The sequence below is a fragment of the Capricornis sumatraensis genome, chromosome 16 (genome assembly GCF_032405125.1).
Source record: "Capricornis sumatraensis isolate serow.1 chromosome 16, serow.2, whole genome shotgun sequence".
Taxonomy (NCBI): Eukaryota; Metazoa; Chordata; class Mammalia; order Artiodactyla; family Bovidae; genus Capricornis; species Capricornis sumatraensis.
This window is the reverse complement of record NC_091084.1, coordinates 54,549,826-54,571,990: the sequence shown is the minus strand read 5'-3', so window position 1 is coordinate 54,571,990 and position 22,165 is coordinate 54,549,826. Positions and strand designations below refer to the sequence as shown.

The 22,165-nt window shown below is 39.6% G+C and overlaps 1 protein-coding gene across 1 annotated transcript in view; it reads right to left on the bottom strand.

Annotated features, from left to right (window-relative positions):
- Positions 1-3,153: 3,153 nt before the first annotated feature.
- Positions 3,154-22,165, bottom strand: part of POLD3 (DNA polymerase delta 3, accessory subunit) — a 43,113-nt gene continuing 24,101 nt past the window's right edge. Inside the window, exons 8-12 of the mRNA XM_068988716.1 lie at positions 20,393-20,558; positions 17,029-17,135; positions 11,111-11,220; positions 9,218-9,296; positions 3,154-5,147 (exon numbers count right to left, since the gene is read on the bottom strand). Coding sequence (XP_068844817.1) covers positions 4,945-5,147; positions 9,218-9,296; positions 11,111-11,220; positions 17,029-17,135; positions 20,393-20,558 — 665 coding nt within the window. The 3' untranslated portion in view covers positions 3,154-4,944. The remainder of the gene's footprint in view (positions 5,148-9,217; positions 9,297-11,110; positions 11,221-17,028; positions 17,136-20,392; positions 20,559-22,165) is intronic.

Genomic DNA, 22,165 nt, shown 5'->3' with positions numbered 1-22,165 from the left:
ACTTTATTAGAGCCTGAAAACAACCCTTTAGGGTAGATGGTATAGCTCATTCTAAAGATGAAGAAACAAGTTCTTGGAAGATGAGTACCTCACTTGATGCCAGTGCCTGGCACAGGGTTTGAATCCAGAGCCCACTGCCTCCCAACTTGTGTTTCTTCCATCACAGCTCTCTGCTTCCCCAGTATGTCAAAACTGTTGTGTGTATGCAAAACTGAGTTGAATTTACACTGATCCAATATATGTAGATCCTGCCTTTTGGAATAACCCTGGGCACATGCTTGCTATCTTGTCAATACTCTCATTTTTAAGGTAGGGCAGAAATAACCCCAGTAAGGATTCACTTTATCATGGTTTACTTACACAGTGATTATGTAAATAGTCATGTTCAAATAGCTAGATAAAAATCCACTAAAATGGTGAACCTCCCTTAGCCTGTTTCTTGTCTTAAATCCTTTGTTATTCTTTACACGAGACTATAAGTTTTGCCCATTATGATTATCCCGGTTCTCTTCTGAATTAAGTCCCTCTTGCCCCTCACCTAAGCACCATCTCAGCTGCTATACAATGCTATTTAGTGTGCGTGTGCTCCACTCCAAAATGCTAACCTCTGAGCTCTTGCAATCCCTCAAGTACTTTATCTAGGACTAAATATAACTAGTATTCAACAACTCCTTGACCCTTTGGATTTGAATGACCCAAGGTAGATGCTGAACAATGTGATTTTTTTCCCATTCTTCAAGAGCAGTTCAGTAGAAGACATAAGAACCTTGAGAAAGCAAGCCTAAAGGACTGAAAAAAAGACTAGCTGTGAAGAACTTTTAGTGTTAAAAAAAAGGCAGGGGGAGCCAAAGTGAAGCCTCAAAAAACAAGAAGTCTGGCAAAAAGCAAATGAGAAAAAAGAAGGGCAGAGGTGGTGGAGGAGCCAGATGATAGTTAGGGGTTGAAATGAAGGGGAATTCTAGAGTTAAGGTGGGTTTGGATCAGAAGCCTTCCCAAGTTTCTCAGGCTCAAGAGCCTGGGTGGCAATCTGTGGGTGGCCCACACTTAAGAACACACGAAAAAAAACTGGACACAGATACAAGTGGTGAGAAGTGTCAAGCAGCAGGGAGTGGCAAGAGTCAATCCTAAATGCAGTCATTTGGGTACAATGTGCCCTTCAGAGAGGGCATGGTGACAACATGGGCTGATTTACAGAGCCGCCAGGGTAATAATTCAGAAAGCAATACTGCCTTTTCCCAACAAAACGAGGCAGCCCCAGAATGTTTCATGGTGGTAAAAAGCTGCATGACGGCATACTGAGGTCCCAGAACCAATGAAAGGAGACAAGTTTACCAAAACGAGTCTTGACACAGAGTACGTTTCTGGCAAATATGTTATTATGCACTCACTCTACTCAGGTCCTGGAGCAACTATTTCATTTCCTTATATGGCCCTTCTCTTCAGCTCTCTCCTGTATAATAACTAATGTCTTCTTAGAGAAACAAAGAAAAGGAATAGAACTGTTCCACTCGTCCTCTGTTTTTTTCAGGGAAATGAGCAGAGGCACATATCACTGAGACGTCAGAGGAGAACTACCAGTTTTTTAAAATCACTTTTTGAAAACTTGAAATCACTTCTGCTAGAGAAAGCTGTGTTGATGCAGGAAGACAAGGGAAAATACTGCAACTGCCTATCCTGACTGCCAGAATTAAGCAGTCTTACTTTAACCAGGCCATTTTTAATTCCATTAGAACTTTAAATACCACTAGAACTAAGATACAATGTGTGAGCACGGGCAGAAACACTCCCTATATGGCACACAAAATCAAAGAAAATGCCAGCTGTCATGCTTAAATAAAAATCAACTTCTAATGTTACTCTTCTTCTTAAAATTCTTCAGGTGGCCCCCAGTTTTCAAATAAAATCCAAATTCCTTAGCAAGACCCCGACTTCACTTCTCGGTGTATTTTCCTCCCTATCCCAAGTTCTAACAGTTCCTTTCCCCCTAAAAGTCATGTTCCTCTGCCTGGAAAAATCCTTTCATCTTTGCTCGGTAGAATCCTACTCATCCTTCAGAAAAACTGCTTAGTTTTCTCTCTTTTGGGAAGACTTCCCCAACACCCACCCTCCCATGGGCTCTCAGAAGACCTTGTGCTCATTTACGATTGCACACACCATGTGATGCTACAATTTCATTTTGCCTCCTCGTTTCTTCTACTAGTTCCTGAGGACAACTAGTAGAAGAAACTAGGATTTCTATAGAATTTCTAGGATTCTATATTCTAGTGGTCACGACAGACGCCTGACATGATGCACAATGTTTTCATGAATAGTAAAGATAGTCATTTGTGAATCTTACTTTCTCTCAGTAGGAAAATACACTCTTCTAAAACCTTGCATAAAGCACTATAACAATCTTCCTTCCCTCTTTGACTACATCTACAGCCGGAATGATGATTTTGAAAGAGTGTAACATCTGGGTCATATCCTCGATAACATTTCAGGAAGCTGGTGGCTAATTGCATCATTTATGACATCAGGAAGGAAGCCATCGTTTGCAAAGCACCTACGTGTTCTGAATTTATTCTGTGTATAAATTACTTCACTCTTGACAATCCATGGTAACTTGTCTGAGCTCTAGTTTGATAAAGAACCTGAGGTTTAGAAATCTGCCCATGGTCATACAGCCAGCAAGTGGTGAAGCCAGACTACAATGTGCAGGATCAGGACAAGATTTCCTTCTGAAGGAACTAAAAAATGAAGTTGGCTGAAACTAAGATTTCCCACAGGGCTGAAAAGTGATGAAGACAGCAAATAACTTGTCCATCTCAGACTATGGGTATGCTATTTTAACAATATAAACTGAAAACCAGCCTTCTTCCTGTTCAGAGTTTGAATAATTGCATACACTCTTGCTGTCCTGTCAAATAACAGACTCATCAGACATTCAGTTTGAAGCACTGTTTTAAAACAACTTCTCAAATTTATTTAACTCATGTGAATAACATGGTAGGTTTTTTTTTTTTTTACAAAAAGAAAAAAACAGCCAGTACTCACTACTTACCAAGCCTTACAGATGGCTCAGAGTGTAGGCAGCGTACTGGGCACAGTGATCACAGGATTTGCATTATCCTTGCAAAGACAGAACTCCACCAGCACCAGAGTTTTCCAATTCGAAATGTGATTTTATTAGAGATCCCAATGTAATTTTTTAAAAAACGATTAGATTGTTGCTTTTTTAATTTTCCATTTCTAGTTAGAAAAATGACTAGAGGCAATGACAAAAATAACCATTTAAAAGGGATTTCTCTCCAGATATTTTTTTGTAAAGGTTTAAGTTCAGCCTTTCCAGCCTTCTCTCTGTCCTTTTACGTTTTAAAAAGAAAGGGGTTTGGAATACATCAACCTTTACTGAGCTTGCTCACAAAGCCTCTGTCTTCTCAAGTTGTAGACATATCGCCAGGACTCATCTCCCAAACCTCTGGTTTTAATCAAGTCCATGGGGTGCCTGGCTGGAGGGGCCTGGGTGACAGTTGCTTAAAGAAGCTCCTATTAATTCAAGGTCAGTCACAAACCTAACCTTAAACGGTAGATGGCTGACTGCATCACTTACGACATACACCAGGCGAAGGTGGATGGAGCAAGAGGCAAGTCAGACATCCCTCCTCTGTTAGTCATGAGTCAGGCTAGCAGCTGAGGCTGTGTCCTTTCCTCTCCTCGGAGCTCACTGTGCAAGGTCAACCACACCACCTCATCCCCCAAGCTCACTGTCCAGCCATACAGGAAGGTGCTTCCAAGTTTTCACTAGAATAAATTATTTTCCACGAATAAAAAATGAAAATGTTTAGAGGTACCAATGACTTAGCTCTCTCCAGCTCTTCTTGGGGAACCTCTACTTTTAAGCACGTGGGGAGTTAACATCACAGAGGAGCGACACTGACAGCCTAGGTGCTTTACTTCTTCCTCATTGCCTTTCTGGAAAGCTGCTGTTTCTAACATTCAGGTTGCTTGAAAAGGAGAAATTTTACTTACTGTTGTACACTGTGTGTAAGAAGGGACTTCTCTTTTTCGCCTTCATTTCACTGTGTGGGCTTCCCTCTCTAGGTCTTGAGAGTGGGAAAGGGAGAGTGGAGAGGAGACAAAAATCACAAAGAGCAACACACAGCACACCCTAAGTCAGCAACATGACAAGTCCTCTAACATCATCAGTGCTGACTAAGTAATTCCTGGTGGGGTTGAATACATCATTACTTTCCATTTGTGCTCTGCCTCAGGCTTTTCCCTGACCACTAACGGCGAGTAAAGGTCCAGAGAGTAAGAGCTTTTGTGAAAGGGCTAGAACACAAGTAACATGCAGGTCTGTGGCCAGGTGTGTCAGTGTACTTTATAATGGAGGAAAAGAGGATTACAGGCAGATTTTTGTTTCAGCCTTAGTCCAAGATTTAAAAGATTTACAGAAAATACTTCACACAGAAGGGTGGTAGTGGGGAAGGGAGGGTGGGGGAATGACAGACACACCCAGTAAAATTCAGGGATAAAAGAATACCTGCACAAGTCCGCGGAATACAAAAGAACAAGGAGGATCACTTCCTGAGCCATACATGGATGGGTAAGGGCGAAGGATGGGTAGGCCACAGTGGATTAGCCACTAGTGGCTTCAGTGATAATTCAGAAACCTGTTCCAATATATTTCTGGAGTGAAATCTTCTCCTGGACAGGTCAAAATTGTGCTTAAAAAAATGTCATTAGAAGGTAACAGCTTTTCAAATATTCTTTTGCCTCTTGCGTCCAGGGGATTTCTTTTTTGTTGAAAACCAGAAGCCATATAAACCTTACAGGGTGGAGGAAGTCTTCTGACACAGGCGAGGCGAGGCGCTGGATGAACTTACACAGTAAGTGAGAGTCTGTGCGTCCTGGGCTTGTCCCTTGACCACACCACATCTCTGACCTAACAGAGATGGCAGTTCACTTTCTCTGGAAGAAGCCAGTAATGGCTGCTTGTCTGTTGGCTTTGCCCATAGCAGCAGTTCCCTTCTTTGGGCCCTTTCGGTCCTCTTTGGCTTCCTTTTTCACAGCCATGGCAGGAGGCCTATGGACAGAGGAAGTCTTCATCTTAAGCTCTTCTTCACTATCTGTGCAGGATTCACTCTCGTAGACTTTCTCAGTCACTGGTAGAACGAGGGGAAAAACAGGATATGCGTAGGTTAGGTCATTTAGAACACTGCTCTTGCAAGAGACTAAGCTGTCTGGTTCACCCCGATCCCCTCAGCCCCACTGACCGAGGGAGGTGTGCTCACAGATCACCGCAGCTTAATACTGCTGGGAGATTAGATCCCACCTCAGGTAGGAGGCAGTATCTTGAGCTCACAGCCTCGAGCTGTGCCTCAAAATCAACATTACCCCTATTCTGTCACTGCTGTGTCCCATGACTTTGAGTGGGCCCATATCATTTGACTGCCCAAATCCTGCATTTGGGCCTTGGTCTGTGCCAGCTAACTGGCTGAACTCTGCATCAGAACCATCTGCTTCCGGTCTCAAACACTTCCTTCCACCTCTACGCTCTCACTGACTTCTTAGTCTCACCTCCTGACCCACAGTGCTGCCATCGCCACCTCTGGTTTTCCTGCTCTTAATCTCGTTCCACCCGCTAGCCCCTGTCCTGCCTAGCTAGGCTCACTGCTATGGTACCTCCTGGCTAGCCCTGCCCTGGTGTCACCGAGGGTCCGCATGTCCTAAGTACAGAGAACTGGAGATTAGTTAGTCCCTCCCTTGTTCAGTTCTTGGTTCTCAGTGACCCAAGAGTTAGTAGTGGCCTGCATCGTGAAGATACTATCTCAGGCAAACTCAGTCAGATGGCAAACCTGATAGTTTTAAGGAAAGACGACGATAAAATGAGAAAGTTAACAGTGCTTTTACTCCTCATCGGCCAAGGGCATATTTTGCCTTTTCTCCTACCAAAATATTCACTGAATTCTTCCCACAGGAAACTTGAAAAAAATTTACATGAGTGAGGCGTCACTATAAGGAAACCCCACAGGGCACAGGCACAGACAATGGCTTCCAACAATGATGTTCTGGAACCGACGAGGTTCTTCAGTGCTACTGCAGTGTACACGGCTACCACAAGGAACAGCACAATGCCACCCTCCTGTGACTTCAGAGAGATCAGCAGCTCCACAACCAACATCATCTAAGCCCTTTCTCAGCAAATGATGAGAAACGGAGAATACCTTTTCTTAGCGGAAGAGAGTAACCTAATATGCATAATAAATATTCAAATGAGCAAACTGAAAGGTATTTTTTTCCCATTAAGGAACAGTGATAGCTTCAAGCTCTCAATTATTGATCATTTCTTTCAAATAAAATATGTCAGTCAAGCTGTTCTAGAGGGATAGGCTTTGGAATCAAATACACCTGTGTTCTAATACCTAGTCTGTCACTTACCTAACCTCAAATTTTAATGTGTATCAGAATTACTTGAAGTTTTGTTTAAGCATGGATGGCTGGGCTTTATTTCCAGAGTTTTTAGATTCAGTAGGTCTGGGGCAGACCTGAGAATTTACTTGCTAACATGTTCCCAGGTGATGCTGATATGCCGCTGGTCTGGGGACCACACCTTGAGAATCACTGTTCGTTGCTTCCCTGTAAAAGGTAATTTGCTGCCTCAGAGAAAGTACAAATACATCCAGTAATCTCTGGCAAGCTCTCTTTAATGCTATATTTTCCCCTCACAATTGGCCATGCTGGAGATCAACTGGCTCAAGGTTGGAGTATTCCTTCACCTTATCCATCTATTCTTATTAAGGCTGCATAATTAATAGTCGTCCTCCCACCCCCACCCCGCAAGAGCTCCTAGGATTTATCATTACTTTCAAGAGCCTAGAATTCACTTTGGCTGACTCCTGCCAACTTGGAGGCTAAATAAACACTAAAAAGTTTAAAATATATACTGAGCATTCTTGGAGGCCTTAAGGCTTCCCAGAGGCATTAGCATCTCCCATGAGCTTATCAGAAATACAGAATCTCAAGTCCTACCCCCAGGGCCTACTGAATCAGAATTTGAAATGTGGCAAGATCTTCAAGTAATGTATATACTCAGCAAAATATAAGAAATGTTGCTCTCAGATTATTTAGAAAACGTCCATGGTAGACCTATAGTGCAACAATTATGACTGCAGAACATCATCCCCATTCTGATGCCAAAGTACTACATAACTGGATTTTGGAACAAAATTATGAGCTGTTATTTACTCAATATCTCAAATCAGGCAAGTTTGAAGAGCCATACAGAAAAGATAAGACTACTACAAAACTTGTTCCTTCATAAGCTATATTCTGAATTAAACTGGTGGCATGTCTATAATATTAAACTTCAGCATCAATTAGCTCATTATTTCATGACTAACCACTGGCTGTCTCATTGCCAATTCTGTGCAATCCATTGCTTAAAGGAGTTAAAAATCAGTCAGGGCAGCATCAACATAATTTCTTAAGCAGAACACTTGGTATAGCCCTTAAGAGCTAAAAGGAGCATTTCTATATTCAAAGCTGTAGCTACTTCAAACTACAGAACAAAGGAGATTTCAACTTAAAAATACAGGACCTTTATTTTAGCTGAACAACATGCCACTTTTCTGGGCTGCCATAAAAAAAAAAAAAAAAGGCCCAGTTTGTGGGGGTAACAGAATTCTTTTCCACTCAACTGTTTTGCTCTTATAAATCTACCCTGTCCAGAAGTCTACCCCACACATATCTCAGGGGCCCAACTCCCCAGTCCCTGCAGTGAACTTACAGAAAGGGAAAGATCAGCTTTTTAAATCTACAGAATAACTGCTATCCAGCACAGGACAGGACAAGCCCCCTGAGTTGGTACGTTTGGAACAGTCTGAGCACAGAGAGGAAAGCAGAACTCTTTTGTTGGTTACAGGAGCCAAGATTCATTAAGCTGAGCTTGGAATAAAAACTTTTCAAAAAAAATGTGCTATGTGAGCACAGTTTTCATTGTTGCATCCAAGGCTCTTAATAGTCCTGTCTGGAGACAGGAGTACAAAAAAGCTCACATCCCATACCTGGCCAAAACTTGAGAACTGGGTTTTGAACAAAGCAATATGTATTTAGCCACAAATTCCCAATGAACTCTCATAAAGGTATTTTTGATGCTTTTCTTTTGGGGTAGCAGGAGGAGAAAACTAGCACTGATGCTTCTGTCCTCAAATTTAAAATGAAAATGAATTTAAAAATTCAATAGTAAATACATAAATTACCACTAACAGTCAAACCAAGAGACCTGAAATTCATGACTAGAAGACTGAAAGCAAAAACAAACAAAACAAGACTGAAGTCCAGAATTCACAGGCTCACGAGAAAGTTGGCACTGCAAAGACAAAAATCTCCTGTGTAAGGAATTTTACTCCCCAAGCATATGCACAGTGAAAATGGCAGAGGCCTTTTCAGATGAGTGAGGTAGGGAATCGGAGAGGCTCAAGATCGATGAGATGTCTTCACTAGTTTTAACAACCACACTGTTTGGAAAAGTTGATTCTTCATAGCCAATTAAACCTTTTTAAGACAAAAATGTGAACCAGAAAAGGAAAATCAAGAAACGGAAAAAATACTTCTCTACAAGAGCTGAGGTGTGACAGGTGCCACAGGAAAAAAGAAATGACACTTAAGGGCCATCTCACTAACAACAGGTTGAAGAGCCTAAACCCACAACTCTTCACAAACACAAAAGGTAGTACCAGGATTTGAACATTTCATCGGGACCCAAGTGATGACTCAAAGCCCGAATACTATTTTCCCTCTAGATCTCTGTAAAAGGTACATGCTTTTATCTAACATGACTTACAAAACAGGAAACACACACAGGAAGTGATATGGAAGTCATACCCCTCTAAAGAACAAATGGGACAAAATACGAAGAGGACTCCTGACACTCTCTTCAGAGTGTCATCTGCAGGAGCCTCTTTTCCACAGTTCAAATGTATAAAATAAACGTTCAAAACAACCCCACCTGTTTCTCAGTGTCTTTGATAATACTTTTATCTGAGATCTCGAGTGTACCAACCAAACAGGAAGCAGGTACTCTGTAGTTGCAGCGTTCCCCGTACTCAGCCACTCAGTGTGGGCCACAGCCAAGCAGCCAGCATCACATGGGCATGAGGCGCCCTGCTCTGTGAGGGATTAAGGTGCTCTCTATGGTCATAACTCTATCCCTGGAGCCAAAATTTTTTCTTACCCATGCAGCCCTCCTCATCTGTAAAGGTTTTAGATTTCAGCACACGTTTTCGTTTTCTTTTGTTTTCTCCATCGGAGCCCTAAAAGGTCACAGGAAGATCAGAGGATACAACGTTAAACTAACCAATCAAGCTGTAGAGAAGAATAACAAAAACTTTTTTATCTTTTAACAATCACCCTCCAATATTTTATGAGGATAAAAAGTTACACAAGGCATCTACCAGCCCAACCACAGACAAGTTATGCTTATTGATACCTCATTGTGAGAGGAGAAGCAGCATGTTGAGCAAAGAATTGTGTTCCTTCAGTCAACAAACTTTTGTTGGAGAGAGTAGGCACCATGGTTAAAGACCAATAGGACAATGGCCTTAGTTGGAGGAGTGACAAGGAAAACACACCACTGTGATAAGGGCTTTAATGGAAGGCCACAGCAGATACTAGAAGCACCCAGAGAAGCCCCCTAGACTGCAGGTCTCCAAGGCATCCACCCTTGCTGTGGATACCTGCTAGTTCAGCCTTGACACTGCAGCATTACAACTGTCTAACTTAGTATCAAAAAGGTTTTACTTATACCAACTTCTTTTTCTCTCCACTGGTCTTTCACTCCATTTTCTTTTAAGCTAATGAGGAATTTAGTGTTAAATTTAAATGACAGTCAATGAATTAAGGAAAACTAATAACCACCCTTATGGCAGAAAGTGAAGAGAAACTCAAAAGCCTCTTGATGAAAGTGAAAGAGGAGAGTGAAAAAGATGGCCTAAAGCTCAACATTCAGAAAACTAAGATCATGGCATCTGGTCCCATCACTTCATGGGAAATAGATAGGGAAACAGTGGAAACAGTGTCAGACTTTATTTTTTGGGGTTCCAAAATCACTGCAGATGGTGACTGCAGCCATGAAATTAAAAGATGCTTACTGCTTGGAAGGAAAGTTATGACCAACCTAGATAGCATATTAAAAAGCAGAGACATTACTTTGCTGACAAAGGTCCATCTAGTCAAGACTATGGTTTTTCTAATAGTCATGTATGGATGTGAGAGTTGGACTGTGAAGAAAGCTGAGCGCCAAAGAATTGATGCTTTTGAACTGTGGTGTTGAAGAAGACTCTTGAGAGTCCCATAGACTGCAAGGAGATCCAACCAGTCCATTCTATAGGAGATCAGTCCTGGATGTTCTTTGGAAGGAATGATGCTAAAGCTGAAACTCCAGTACTTTGGCCACCTCATGCGAAGAGCTGACTCATTGGAAAAGACTCTGATGCTGGGAGGGATTGGGGGCAGGAGGAGAAGGGGACGACAGAGGATGAGATGGCTGGATGGCATCACCCACTCGATGGATGTGAGTTTGAGTGAACTCTGGGAGTTGGTGATGGACAGGGAGGCCTAGCATGCTGCAATTCATGGGGTCGCAATGAGTCGGACACGACTGAGCGACTGAACTGAACTGAATAATCATAAACATTATTTACACTCAAAGATGCAGACAAGACCCAGCTGAAGATTACTGAAAACTGCATTCCCCCATTTGCAGCCCTTTTCTAGAAGAGCAACAAACACGCATAAGTTGTTTGTTCTACTCTTTCACAAACTCTGCTATACTTAACTGTGCACAACGCCAACAGAAGTTGGACAGCACAGCTGCTCTGAAACTGGAAGTCATGAAACACTCAAGAGCCCCCAGGATTGACCTTGGCTACATTCCTGAGATGATGCCCTATGGCTAAACTTGCCCTACCTGTGAGAAGAGAGGGAATGCCCATTCTGTACCACCTACAGGAGAGCAGGATGAGATAGGAGCCAGCTACTGCCACATGTGAAGCGCAGAGCAAAGAACTAATGCAGCAGAGTGGCTTCATCTTTGGGCGATAAAGGACACATCCCAGTAAAGTTTTACCTTGATAGGAGGAGGCTCCGGCTCAGTCTTCAGCACTGGTTCAGGAGAAGGAGAAGGAGGAGGTGGGGATGGTGACTCAGCTTCATAAGCTCCAGGAGAGTCTGCTATGACTGAAATAAGGGAACAAGCTTAGATAAGAGAACTACGGCAGCGTCTGGTACAATGCCCTCTCCACTGGCTCTCTACACTTCCATGTCCAGCAAAGGGTATTTTGCAAGCAGTAATTCATGACAATGAAGGATTCTACAGTTATATATCTATTTATTAATATATAGATAACTAGACAGATATCTTTAAAATACACACTTTATCAATTTTCATACAAAGAGAATCAAAGAATCAAAAATTTTTAGAGCTGACATTGTAAAGCAATTATAATCCAATTAAAAAAATTATTAGAGCTGGAATGTACGTTAGAGATCATCTTAGCTAGCTTCTAACTTTATAGATAAGTCAGGGTATGCAGTTGTTTTAAAAATATCCACTGGTTATCTACCATGCGTCATCTATTTCACTGACATTACTTCACTTTCTCCTCACAACAAAACTGAGACAAATACTATCATTCATACATTAGAGTTGGGTAAACAGAGGTTGTGAGAGGTTGATTAGCTTGCCAGGAGCACAGAGCTTGCAACTGAGGCAGGAGGTTTTAAACCCCCCAGTCAGTCTGATTCCACAGCTTGACTATTTCAACTATCCCATGCTGCCTACCACTCAGGGACAGACATTTTCTTAAGATGAAGTGGAGAGAGTCCTCAGATTATACCAAGTGTGAGCACCTTTCAACTGAAGAGCTACAACTCCATTACAGCTACATTTGAAACACACCAAAGCATTCATCATTCCTTACGCTTATGTCACTAAAAGCATACTGAAGGAGAACACTTGGGTTAATAATAAAGATTAAGGCAGACCAATATGGATCCTAGCATATGAATGTGGGGAAGTTTTTTAAAAATCTCTTTGAATTTCTGTTGTATGCAATAAATAATAGTAACAATGACTTTGTGACTGTGATTTAAGGATTATTTGCAATCACCTGAAATGTCTGTTAGACTTAAATTTTCTAGCTGACATTGAACAGCATAAACCATGGGGTTGTGGAATTATCTTTGAAACAATAATCACAATTATAGCTCTAACAACGAAGACTTACTCATTAATGTGATCAGCAGGGAAAGAATATTTTAAGGAGAGAAATATCACTATGGAAGTGGTACCACCTGAAAGAGAGCACCACCAGAGGGATCCCATCAGTTTTGAACAGTTCCAGAAACTGTAGTCTTAGTTTAAGGCCCATGAGAAGGGAAGTGAAAATCCTCAGCTGACCCATTGCTTAATCACCGCAAAGAAACTGCTGGTCAAGGGACTGGGGAGCTGCTTAGCCTCACCTGCTCCCTGAATCTCCTGGCTGTATTCAAATTCTTAGCACAAGTCTTGGATCTGAAATTCTCCCAACTCATTAGGTCAGTGTTAAAAATTATGACAGTGGAGAGTTCAAGGCCAAATGACCTAAAGAGGTGAAGCAGAACAACAGCCAGAAAGAAACAATAAATTACACACTTCAAGTATGAAATGGGCCCCCAAACTTTATAAACTCTAGGAAACAGAAACATAAAAGCAAAGTGGTCCAGCTACTAACCAGCAATGGGAGGCTAGAACATGACAGGAGCTTGAGAAAGAAAAAGTCCAGTCAAACCACCAGAACCAAGCACCCATCTTCCTGAAGGTATAGCTATTAAGAAAGCTGTGAAGCAATGAGTTACAGTGGTAGGAGAGAAGTTTATACAGTGAGGACGCCAAAGAAAAGGAATTTTGAGTACTCAGTCATAAATTTATGAGTTCTTACTCTGTTTCCAGTTCTGCAACCACTTGACTTAACCAAAGAAAACACATAATCCCAGTGGCACCCTCTAAGACCCCTCTCACTGCACATATGGAGCTGTTTAGAGTCCCCCTTCAGAATCTAGGCTCCATACAGGCAGAGGCACCACCATTTCCCTAGCGCTGAATATACAGTAACATTTTTAATAAAAGAATCATTTTCTGAACTATAATTGGGATGAGGAGCTTCTAAGTCAAGAAGATTCAGCATATGCTTTCCTCTCCCTTCCACACAACCTCACTGAGAAACCTAACAATAATAAAGGAAAGAAATGTAACCCCCTCATAATAGGGAAGAGAACATCACAGGAGCCAAGAACTCTTAAGGAATTTCAACAAACCCTTGGAAGATGGAAGGCGGATGGGAAAAAGTTAGGTGAGTCTGATAGGAGAGGTTATTAATATATACCACTTGTACTTTATCTGATTTTTGAAATTGTATATATGTATTACTTAGTTTAAATTTTTTTTTAAATTTATAATATTTTAAGAAAGGATAGGGAAAACAACTAGAATTTTCTGGGCTAACAAATATTAATCATTCATTTTTATAATAACCCTACAAAAATCACTATTACCATTTGTTTTATACAACCAAGGTTCAAAGAGGTTAAAAAAAAAAAAAAAAAAACTTGCCCACTTTCATGTTAGAATCCATGTCTGTCTGCCTTAGTCTTTATTACCAAGATGACCATACTCCTTCAACATATTTTTAGTGACATAAGCTATGGAATGATGGATGCATTGGTGTGTTTTAAATATATTTGTAACTGATTTTGCAGCTCTTCAGATGAAAGGTGCTCAAGTAGTGAAATATCACTTATCCCAGGAAAGCACCCTTCACTGGGGCAGAATAAGAACTGTGGTAAAGATAATTGCAGGGATCTAGCAATGTAACCACTGTTTACCAGTTTTCTGGAAGAGATGGGTAATTAGAATTCCTGGAAACCATTCATAGCTTCCTAGGAAATTTTTTAAACTACTTATCTTAACCTTCAAAAAAGGGCTAGGGGTGGGTCATTTGCTTACCATTCTCTATAAACAATTTGCAAGGACTGAAAACAGTAGCAAAGACTGAAACATACCAGTTAAAACGACTCTTTCCTAGCAATACAGATATTACTCTTCATGTTATTTCTTTCTGGGTCTGGCCTTTCTTTACTTTAGAAAGAGAGTATACAGAACTGCTAACAGTGCTTATGATTCTGCCAGGGAGAAAGAGAAAGAATACTTTCTTGGGTATATAGTTAAGAATATGAAGTTGAAGGGAGTTTTCTGAGACAAGGTACTTTCAAGTATATTATTACCATTAAATGCTTACTGAATTTCAACAGGAAAAGTGGGGTGAATATTAAGAAAACTGATTATATGTTAAGCATTGCCCTGGCACTTTTGAAACAGCATTTTGTTTGATGTTCATAAAAGGCCTATCTTATGTGATAACATCCTATCTTAGAGAAGAGAAAACAAGGAACTGAAGAAGTAACCTGCCTAAAGTCAGTCACTAGTGGAGGTTAAGATTTTAAACCCAGGTCTGTCTGACTCCAAAGTCTCTGCCATTTGCTCCACTTCTGTCGCTAACTTCTAGCTGAAGATAGCCTACTGAACTGACAGCACATATTCAGCATAGCAGGAATAAAGCAATAGTAGGTTAGAGACTGTATGAAGGTTTAAAGTAAAATCCCATTGGCTCTGAGACAAAGAAGAAATTTAGGAATAAAATGGCAATAGTTTATAAATTTAGTCAGATGCCAAAAATTATCTTTCCCAGATAAAAAAATCTGAGAGCCTCTGCTCTATATCATGTTATTATAGGCTGTCCACCTCTTTCACATTTCTTCTCCCTTCCAGACTAAATAACCCTACTCTTATTTCTAGTCACTTAAGAGTATCATTTTTGTGAGCTAAGGATCAGAACTACAGAGAGTATTTCAGAAGTATGTAAAGAGTATTCAATCAATCACAGTATTAAAGCTGACTTCTTCACTAATACTAGTATTTATTTTTAAACTAGTATTACTTTTAAATAAACTAGTATCTAGTTTATTTTTTAATGTATATTAAGGCTAATGATTTCAAAGACTTATCCAGAATCTTCCTCAAGTTCTTTTCCTGGTTGGAATTAGGGATGACTGTTCCAGTTAGCACACCTTCCTAAGTTACCTCCTAAGTTATTTTCCTGTGTGTCTGCAGAGTTGCCTCTATTTCTTCAACTCAACCAATCCAAATGTTCCTTGATGGCTGTTTTATCTACACGCTTTTAAGTCTTCCTTCTGTGGTCTTGGTTAAAGCATTTTGATAAATGGCATGGAATGAGGACTCAGCATTCCACTGGGATGCTTACAATACCATATTCCTATCTGTTTCACAGTCAACGAAAACCCTGAGTCCAGGGAGGAGTCAAAGGGGCAGCTCTGCCATAGACACAGTCAACCTGCTTGTACAGTTTCTTAGGTCTGTTCATTTCCTTTGAGTGACTGTCATCTATAATTTGTTTTTCAACTCACTCGAGTTAATACCCCCCCAGTTTGGGTTGCCTCTGTTACCACTTTTAGTGCTTTTTACAGTAGTTTCTGGTGAGACTGGAGTTTAACAAGTTTAGCTTTGCCCTTCAACAGCACAGCAGGTTTCTTTTTTTGCATTCATTTCTCTTTAATCTCTTAAAGAATCTCTCAGTTTGTTTGCTTTCGTCTACCTTTGTATGATGCTGAATCCCTTTGGATGAGAGCTCTGGCCATTTCCTAAAATGCTTTATATGCCATGAATTCATGGAGAATCAATCATAGCAGCTCAAGCTTTTCACCACCAGTTCTCAGAGCAGGCTTTTCAGAGTTGAAGTCGTATGGCATATCAGTCCAACCCAGGAATCTTTCTCTTTGGGCTTTTTTTAAAAAAAATTGACTTGGCTGTTCTGGGTCTTAGTTGCAGCACTAAGGGATCTTCATTGCCACATGCATGAAGAATCTTAGTTGCATGTAGGATCTAGTTCCCTGACCAGGGATTGAACCTGGGCCCCATGCACTGGGAATGCAGTCTTAACCACTGGACCATCAGATAAGTCCCTCCTTTTTCTATGTATTTTCATTTACACAATTTGGGATGAATACTTGAATTGGCTCTTAGACTACTTGATATTCTCTTAAAAGGCACAATAATTTTCCAGGCGAGATTCTTGCCCTTACTCTATTCACTTATTTTACAACAGTGTCTACAACTTAAAACTAGAAGGGTCCACAGGGTCATTCCTTTTCAACAACAACAATGCAGATTCATCTTGGTGTGGTTTTACTTATGTGGTACAAAACAGTACCATTACCCCTGATGCCTACAATCTCACTTTTTATAAGACACATATGAAGGTACCCAAAGGAAGAGCTCCATTTTATTTTTTTAAAAAGAAAATATCCTTGATGATAAATTTAATAATAATCCTTATTCTCCTCCTCTTTGTGTTTGCTACTTTCACAAATTGCCAGAAGATTATGGTTCTTGTTAAAAGGTTAAAAGTTGGTTTTGAACAGAAATAGGTACACTGTCTCTCAGTGCTAGGATTACTATTGTCACTGCAACCCATAATAAGCAACTTTTTAGCTTCTTGAAGTAAAGTCATCACAAGAACAACTGACCCTTCTGTGGACCGAATATTTGTGTTCCCTCAAAATTTATATGTTGAAGCCCAAATCCTCAATAGTAGCAGGAAGGGGACCTTTGGGAGATAAAACGAGGACAGGATCATAATGAATGAGATTAGAGACACAAAGAAGATGATTTCTTGCTCTACTGTGAAGAACACAGCAAGGAGGTACTCTCCTACAAATGAGGAAGAGAGCCTCTCCCAGGAACTGAATCAGCTTGTACCTTGATTTTGAACTTCTCAGCCTTCAGAACTGTAAGGAATAAAGTCCTGTGGTTTACGCCTCCCAGTCTATGGTATTCTTATAATAGCAGCCCAATTTGACTGAGACAATCCCACTAGCCAAAAATTAAATTTTTAAATTAAAATTTAAAATAAAAAAATTAGCAACGCTCACCTTCATCTTCACTGCTATCAGACTCAGGAAGTTTGATTCTCCTCCTCTTTTTCTTCACGTTTTCAGGTTCTTTCGTCTCATCATCAGATAACTCCGCTTGCTTCCTCCTGTGGCCATTCGGGAATAATTTAAGCATGTTACACAAAATAAAAATATAAGTATTCATATGCTACTCATGGCCTTGCTTCATAATTCATGAACTTAATTCCAGAGGGTAGAAAATAAAAGTCATAAAAGACCCAAAGGATACTCCGCTCACTGACCACATACAACTAAGTCACTTCAGAATAAAAACTTCTTCTAGCTCTCTAAAGACCACTGTAAGCTACTTACCAGATTATTGAAAATTTCTCTATATTCCTTACTTCCCCTACTTTTGATTCAGTTATTCAACAAGCATTATGAATGCAACAGTTGAATGACTATTGATTCAGTCATTCAACAAGCATTAAATAAGCAGCTACTACTTACATAAAGACTTTTTGTTAAACACCAGATGCAAAGATCAAAAAAGTACCATTGCTCTCAAGAAGCTCTGGCAGGAAAAACAGATACAAATACCACTGACTATAAAATACAATATGATAAATTTTTCTGAACAAATAAATGTTAAGTGACATAAGTCTTATTTTAAAACTTCAAAATCTAAACAGTTTATCAGATAGAAAACGGAGACATAATTTCAAAAAGAAAGAACAATATGAACAAAGGCACAGGTAGAAAACACTAAGGTGATTCTAACTCTAAAATCACTGTGGATAGTGACTACAGCCATGAAATTAAAAGACGCTTGCTCCTTGGAAGAAAAGCTATGACAAACCTACACAGCGTATTAAAAAGCAGAGACATCACTTTGCTGATAAAGGTCCATATAAAAAGCTATGGTTTTTTCCAGTAGTCACATACGGATGTGAGAGTTGGACCACAAAGAAGGCTGAGTGCCAAAGAATTGATGCTTTTGAACTGTGGTGCTGAATGACTCTCTTGGACTGCAAAGAGATCCAACCAGTCCATCCTAAAGGAAATCAACCCTGAATATTCATTGGAAGGACTGATGCTGAAGCTGAAGCTCCAATACTTTGGCCACCTGATGCAAAGAGCCAACTCACTGGAAAAGACTGATACTGGGAAAGACTGAGGGCAGGAGGAGAAGGGGACGACAGAGAACAAGATGGTTGGATGGCATCACCGACTCAATGGACATGAGTCTGAGCAAACTCCAGGGGACAGTGAAGGACAGGGAAGCCTGGTGTGCTGCAGTCCATGAGGTTGCAGAGTCAGAAACCACTTAGCAACTGAACAGCAACAATGACCTAATAAAAAAACCTAAATCCAACTTGACATTATTTAGCTCTTCTATCTGGATACTCCACCACACTATTCATTCAATCAACAATAATTTATCAAGGGCCTACTGTGTGTTACAGATACAAATAAGGATAAGACATAGTTTTTACCTTCAATCATATTTCTTATATAACAAATATCAATACATTTTTTTTTTACCTTAAGCTAGAAAAAGAATAAACACAAAGTAGAAGGAAATAATAAAGAGCAGAAATCAATGAAACAGAAATTTTAAACGGTAAAAGTTATTTTTCAAGAAAACTTATAAAATCAGTAATTAAGACTTTTATCAGATTGATAAAAAGTATATATTACCAGTACTAGGAATGAAAGAAATCTGTAGCAATACCTACAGATTCTATAGATATTCAAAGAAAAAGGTTATATATATTAAGAACAATTTTAACTTAGATGAAATAAATTCTTTTAAAAACACATTCAAAACTGACCACAAAAGAATAAAGATATACTTGAATAGTTCTATTTAAAGAAGTCAAATTCATAATAAAAATTTTCCCACAAAGAAAACTCCAAGCCTAGATCCACTGGTGAATTTTATCAAATTTTTAAGAAATAAATAATACATATCTTACATAAACTCTTTTGGAAAACAGAGGAAGAAGAAACTCCTCTTAACTAATCACATGAAATGAGCGTAACTGTGATACTGAAATCTGATAAAGACATTACCAGCAAAGATAATATAACTGATTATACCCCCATAAATGTAGATGCAAAAAAAAAAAAATTCTTAACATTAACAAATCAAATCTAGCAATATATAAAAAGGATAATACATCATGACCAAGTGAGGTTTATCTCAAGAATGCAAGGTTGGTTTAAAATTCGAGAACCAAAAAAAAAATAAAATAAAATTCAGGAACCAGTCGGTGTAATTCACCACATTAACAGAAACACCATACATTACCTCAATAAATGTAGGAAAAGTATCTGTCAAAATTCAACACTCATTTTATAAAACATCAAACTAGGAACAGAAAAGAGCTTTCTGAATCTGGTGAAGTTCATGTATTAAAATGCCAACTCTGCGACCCCATGGATTGTATAGTCCATGAAATTCTCCAGGCCAGAATACTGGAGTGGGTAGCCTTTCCCTCCTCCAAGGGATCTTCCCAACCCAGGGATCAAACCCAGGTCTCCCGCAGATTCAATTGCCAGGCGGATTCTTTACCAGCTGAACCACAAGGGAAGACCATGTGTTAAAAACATACAGTTAACATCCCACTTGGTGGTGAAATACTGAATGTGATCCTGGCAATAACCATCAGTGAGTGTTGTACTCATGGTAGGAGACATTTTAATTCATCCATATCACACGTTCTGAGGAGGTGAGGCCCACTGGACAGAGCTCTGACCCTCTGCAACTTCAGCATTTTGTTTATGTTTTCTAATAAAGTGGCCGCAACCTTGCCACAAAAGTTAAGTATTTCCGGGCCTATCAGTGCTGACAGTGTCCTTTAGAATTTCTTTCAACACACCAGTTCCTACCAACTATGAGGTAGTGTCTCAAATTCCTGGATTCATTTTTAACAGCTTGTGTGCTTTTTATTTTCTTTTCTAATTACATTTTACCACTTGAAAAATAAACTCATTGATACAAAAAGAAAACAAAGAACTTTTTCTCTTAAATTTCACTTAAACCCTCATCTGGCAATCTAAGGTGAAAAGCAGACACAGAGACATATGCTCAGGCACACTTAGGCCATGTCCACAAATATAAACTGAAGTAAAGGAGAGAGGACCATCAATTTAGATCAATGGGGCCCAAAAACACTGGCTTTGGGCTCTACGTTATCAGAACTGGTTGATTCAAGTTCTGCTTCACTAGATAAGCTATGGAGCGTCTCTCTTTATTTTGGTTATACAGCTGTATCCCTAAGGCATTAAGTAGGATTTAGTACTCAACTGAACACTGCCTGCCTGTCAATAAGCCCAAACAGACCTTTTCACCCCCAGCAGAGACACTCTTTCCTCACAAGCAACAAAATTTTCCTACCTTTTTTTTTCTTTCTGTTGCATCTTAACAGGCTCTGCTTTTTTGCTAGATTTCTTCAGGCCCACAGGGGCTGCCAGCTTTGGTTCAGTGACAGACAGTGGAGGTTGCTCCACTTTTTTTTCTTCTTTCACTTCTTGTTCTGAATCCAAATTGACTTTAAGTTTATCTATAAATAAAGTATAGCAGATGATATATAACCCCGTCGTGTAATATTAATTTATCATTCCTTTGACAGTTTACTAAGTGCCAGGTAATATATTAGGAACATGGGCTAAAGGGATGAAAAACAGTCCCCGTCCTAACAGCTCATGGTCTAGTCAAGAGAACATTTCTCCTTTCCAACTACCACTCTAGTTGAAACTGTTTTCATTTCTGCCTCCTGCTAATCCCTCATTATATCATAGCCCCCAGGCCAAATGATAGTAAAAGTAGGTCTTAGAAAAAAGTGAATACAAATTTATGAAGTACCAACATTCTCATTTGTTAGACGAGGAAATTAAGAGTCAGAGGGATTAAAGATGTTTCCCAAGAGTATGCAGCTTATGAATTATGACAGCAGAAAAGCATCTCCTTTTTATACTCAAAAAAATATGAAACACCTTTTTAAGCAAAGAAAGATAACAGATGACGACTTTCTAATTTGTCACCAATGCTGCAATTTTTAAAAATATATAAAACATTAAGGTGTTTGTTACTAAGACAGAATTCATATATCATAAAATTTACCCTCATAAACTGTACAATTCAGTGCTTCTTAATTCCAACACCACTATCCAATTTTAGAACATTTCATCACCTCTAAAAGAAATCCTGTACTCCACACACCATCCCTTAACAACCACTAATAGACTTTCTATCTCTATAGGTTTGCCTATTCTGAACCTTTTGTATAAACGGAATCATGTAACATGTGGCCTTTTGTGTTCAGCTTCTATTTTGCCATTTTCAAGATTCATCTATTTTGTAGCATGTATCAATACTTCATTGCTTTTTACAGCTGAAAAAATTCCATCTGTCACATACTGTTATCCATTCATAAGATGACAGACCTTAGCATGATGTTTTCATAGAAGGAGGAAGCCCTCCTTATGCACTGTATGTGTACATGTGCTCAGTCATGTCCAACTCTGTGCAACCCCATGGACTGTAGCCCACCATGCTCCTCTGTCCATGGGATTTTCCAGGCAAGAATAATGGAATGGGTTTCCATTTCCTCCTCAAAGGGATCAAACCCACATCTCTTGTATCTCCTGCACTGGCCTTATGCATTGGGCCTGAAATAATACAATCATGCTTTTCCAGTAACCTGAAAGTAGCAAATTTTCATTATTTTTTTTTAGAATATAAAAATGTTTTCTGATAGCTTTTATGGAAAATAAAAAAACTATCACCCCAATCTATCCCCTAACTGCCATTTTGACCATCAGAGAAAAGCAGATTTCTAACTAATTTTGCTTGCATAGGCATGTAACAAAAATGCTTCCCACAGAATCTTTGTAAAGCATTATGCTCCAAGAAGTGTGCCATAATTACCCTTCAACTCCTGCATTCTTCCTGGTATTCTGGCCACATACCCTCAGGGGATGTGTATTTGATATGAGAAGTACGGAAATATGTGATTATTGGTTCTTTTTATTTGAAAGAATTCTCACCCAAATATATATTTTTAAATAAAGGAGATTTGCTTTCTCAAAATGTAAATATTTATAAATGGCCGTTACTACCTGGGCCCTCCTAATTCAAACTGAAGTCTAGTTCATTACTGTAAGTAAT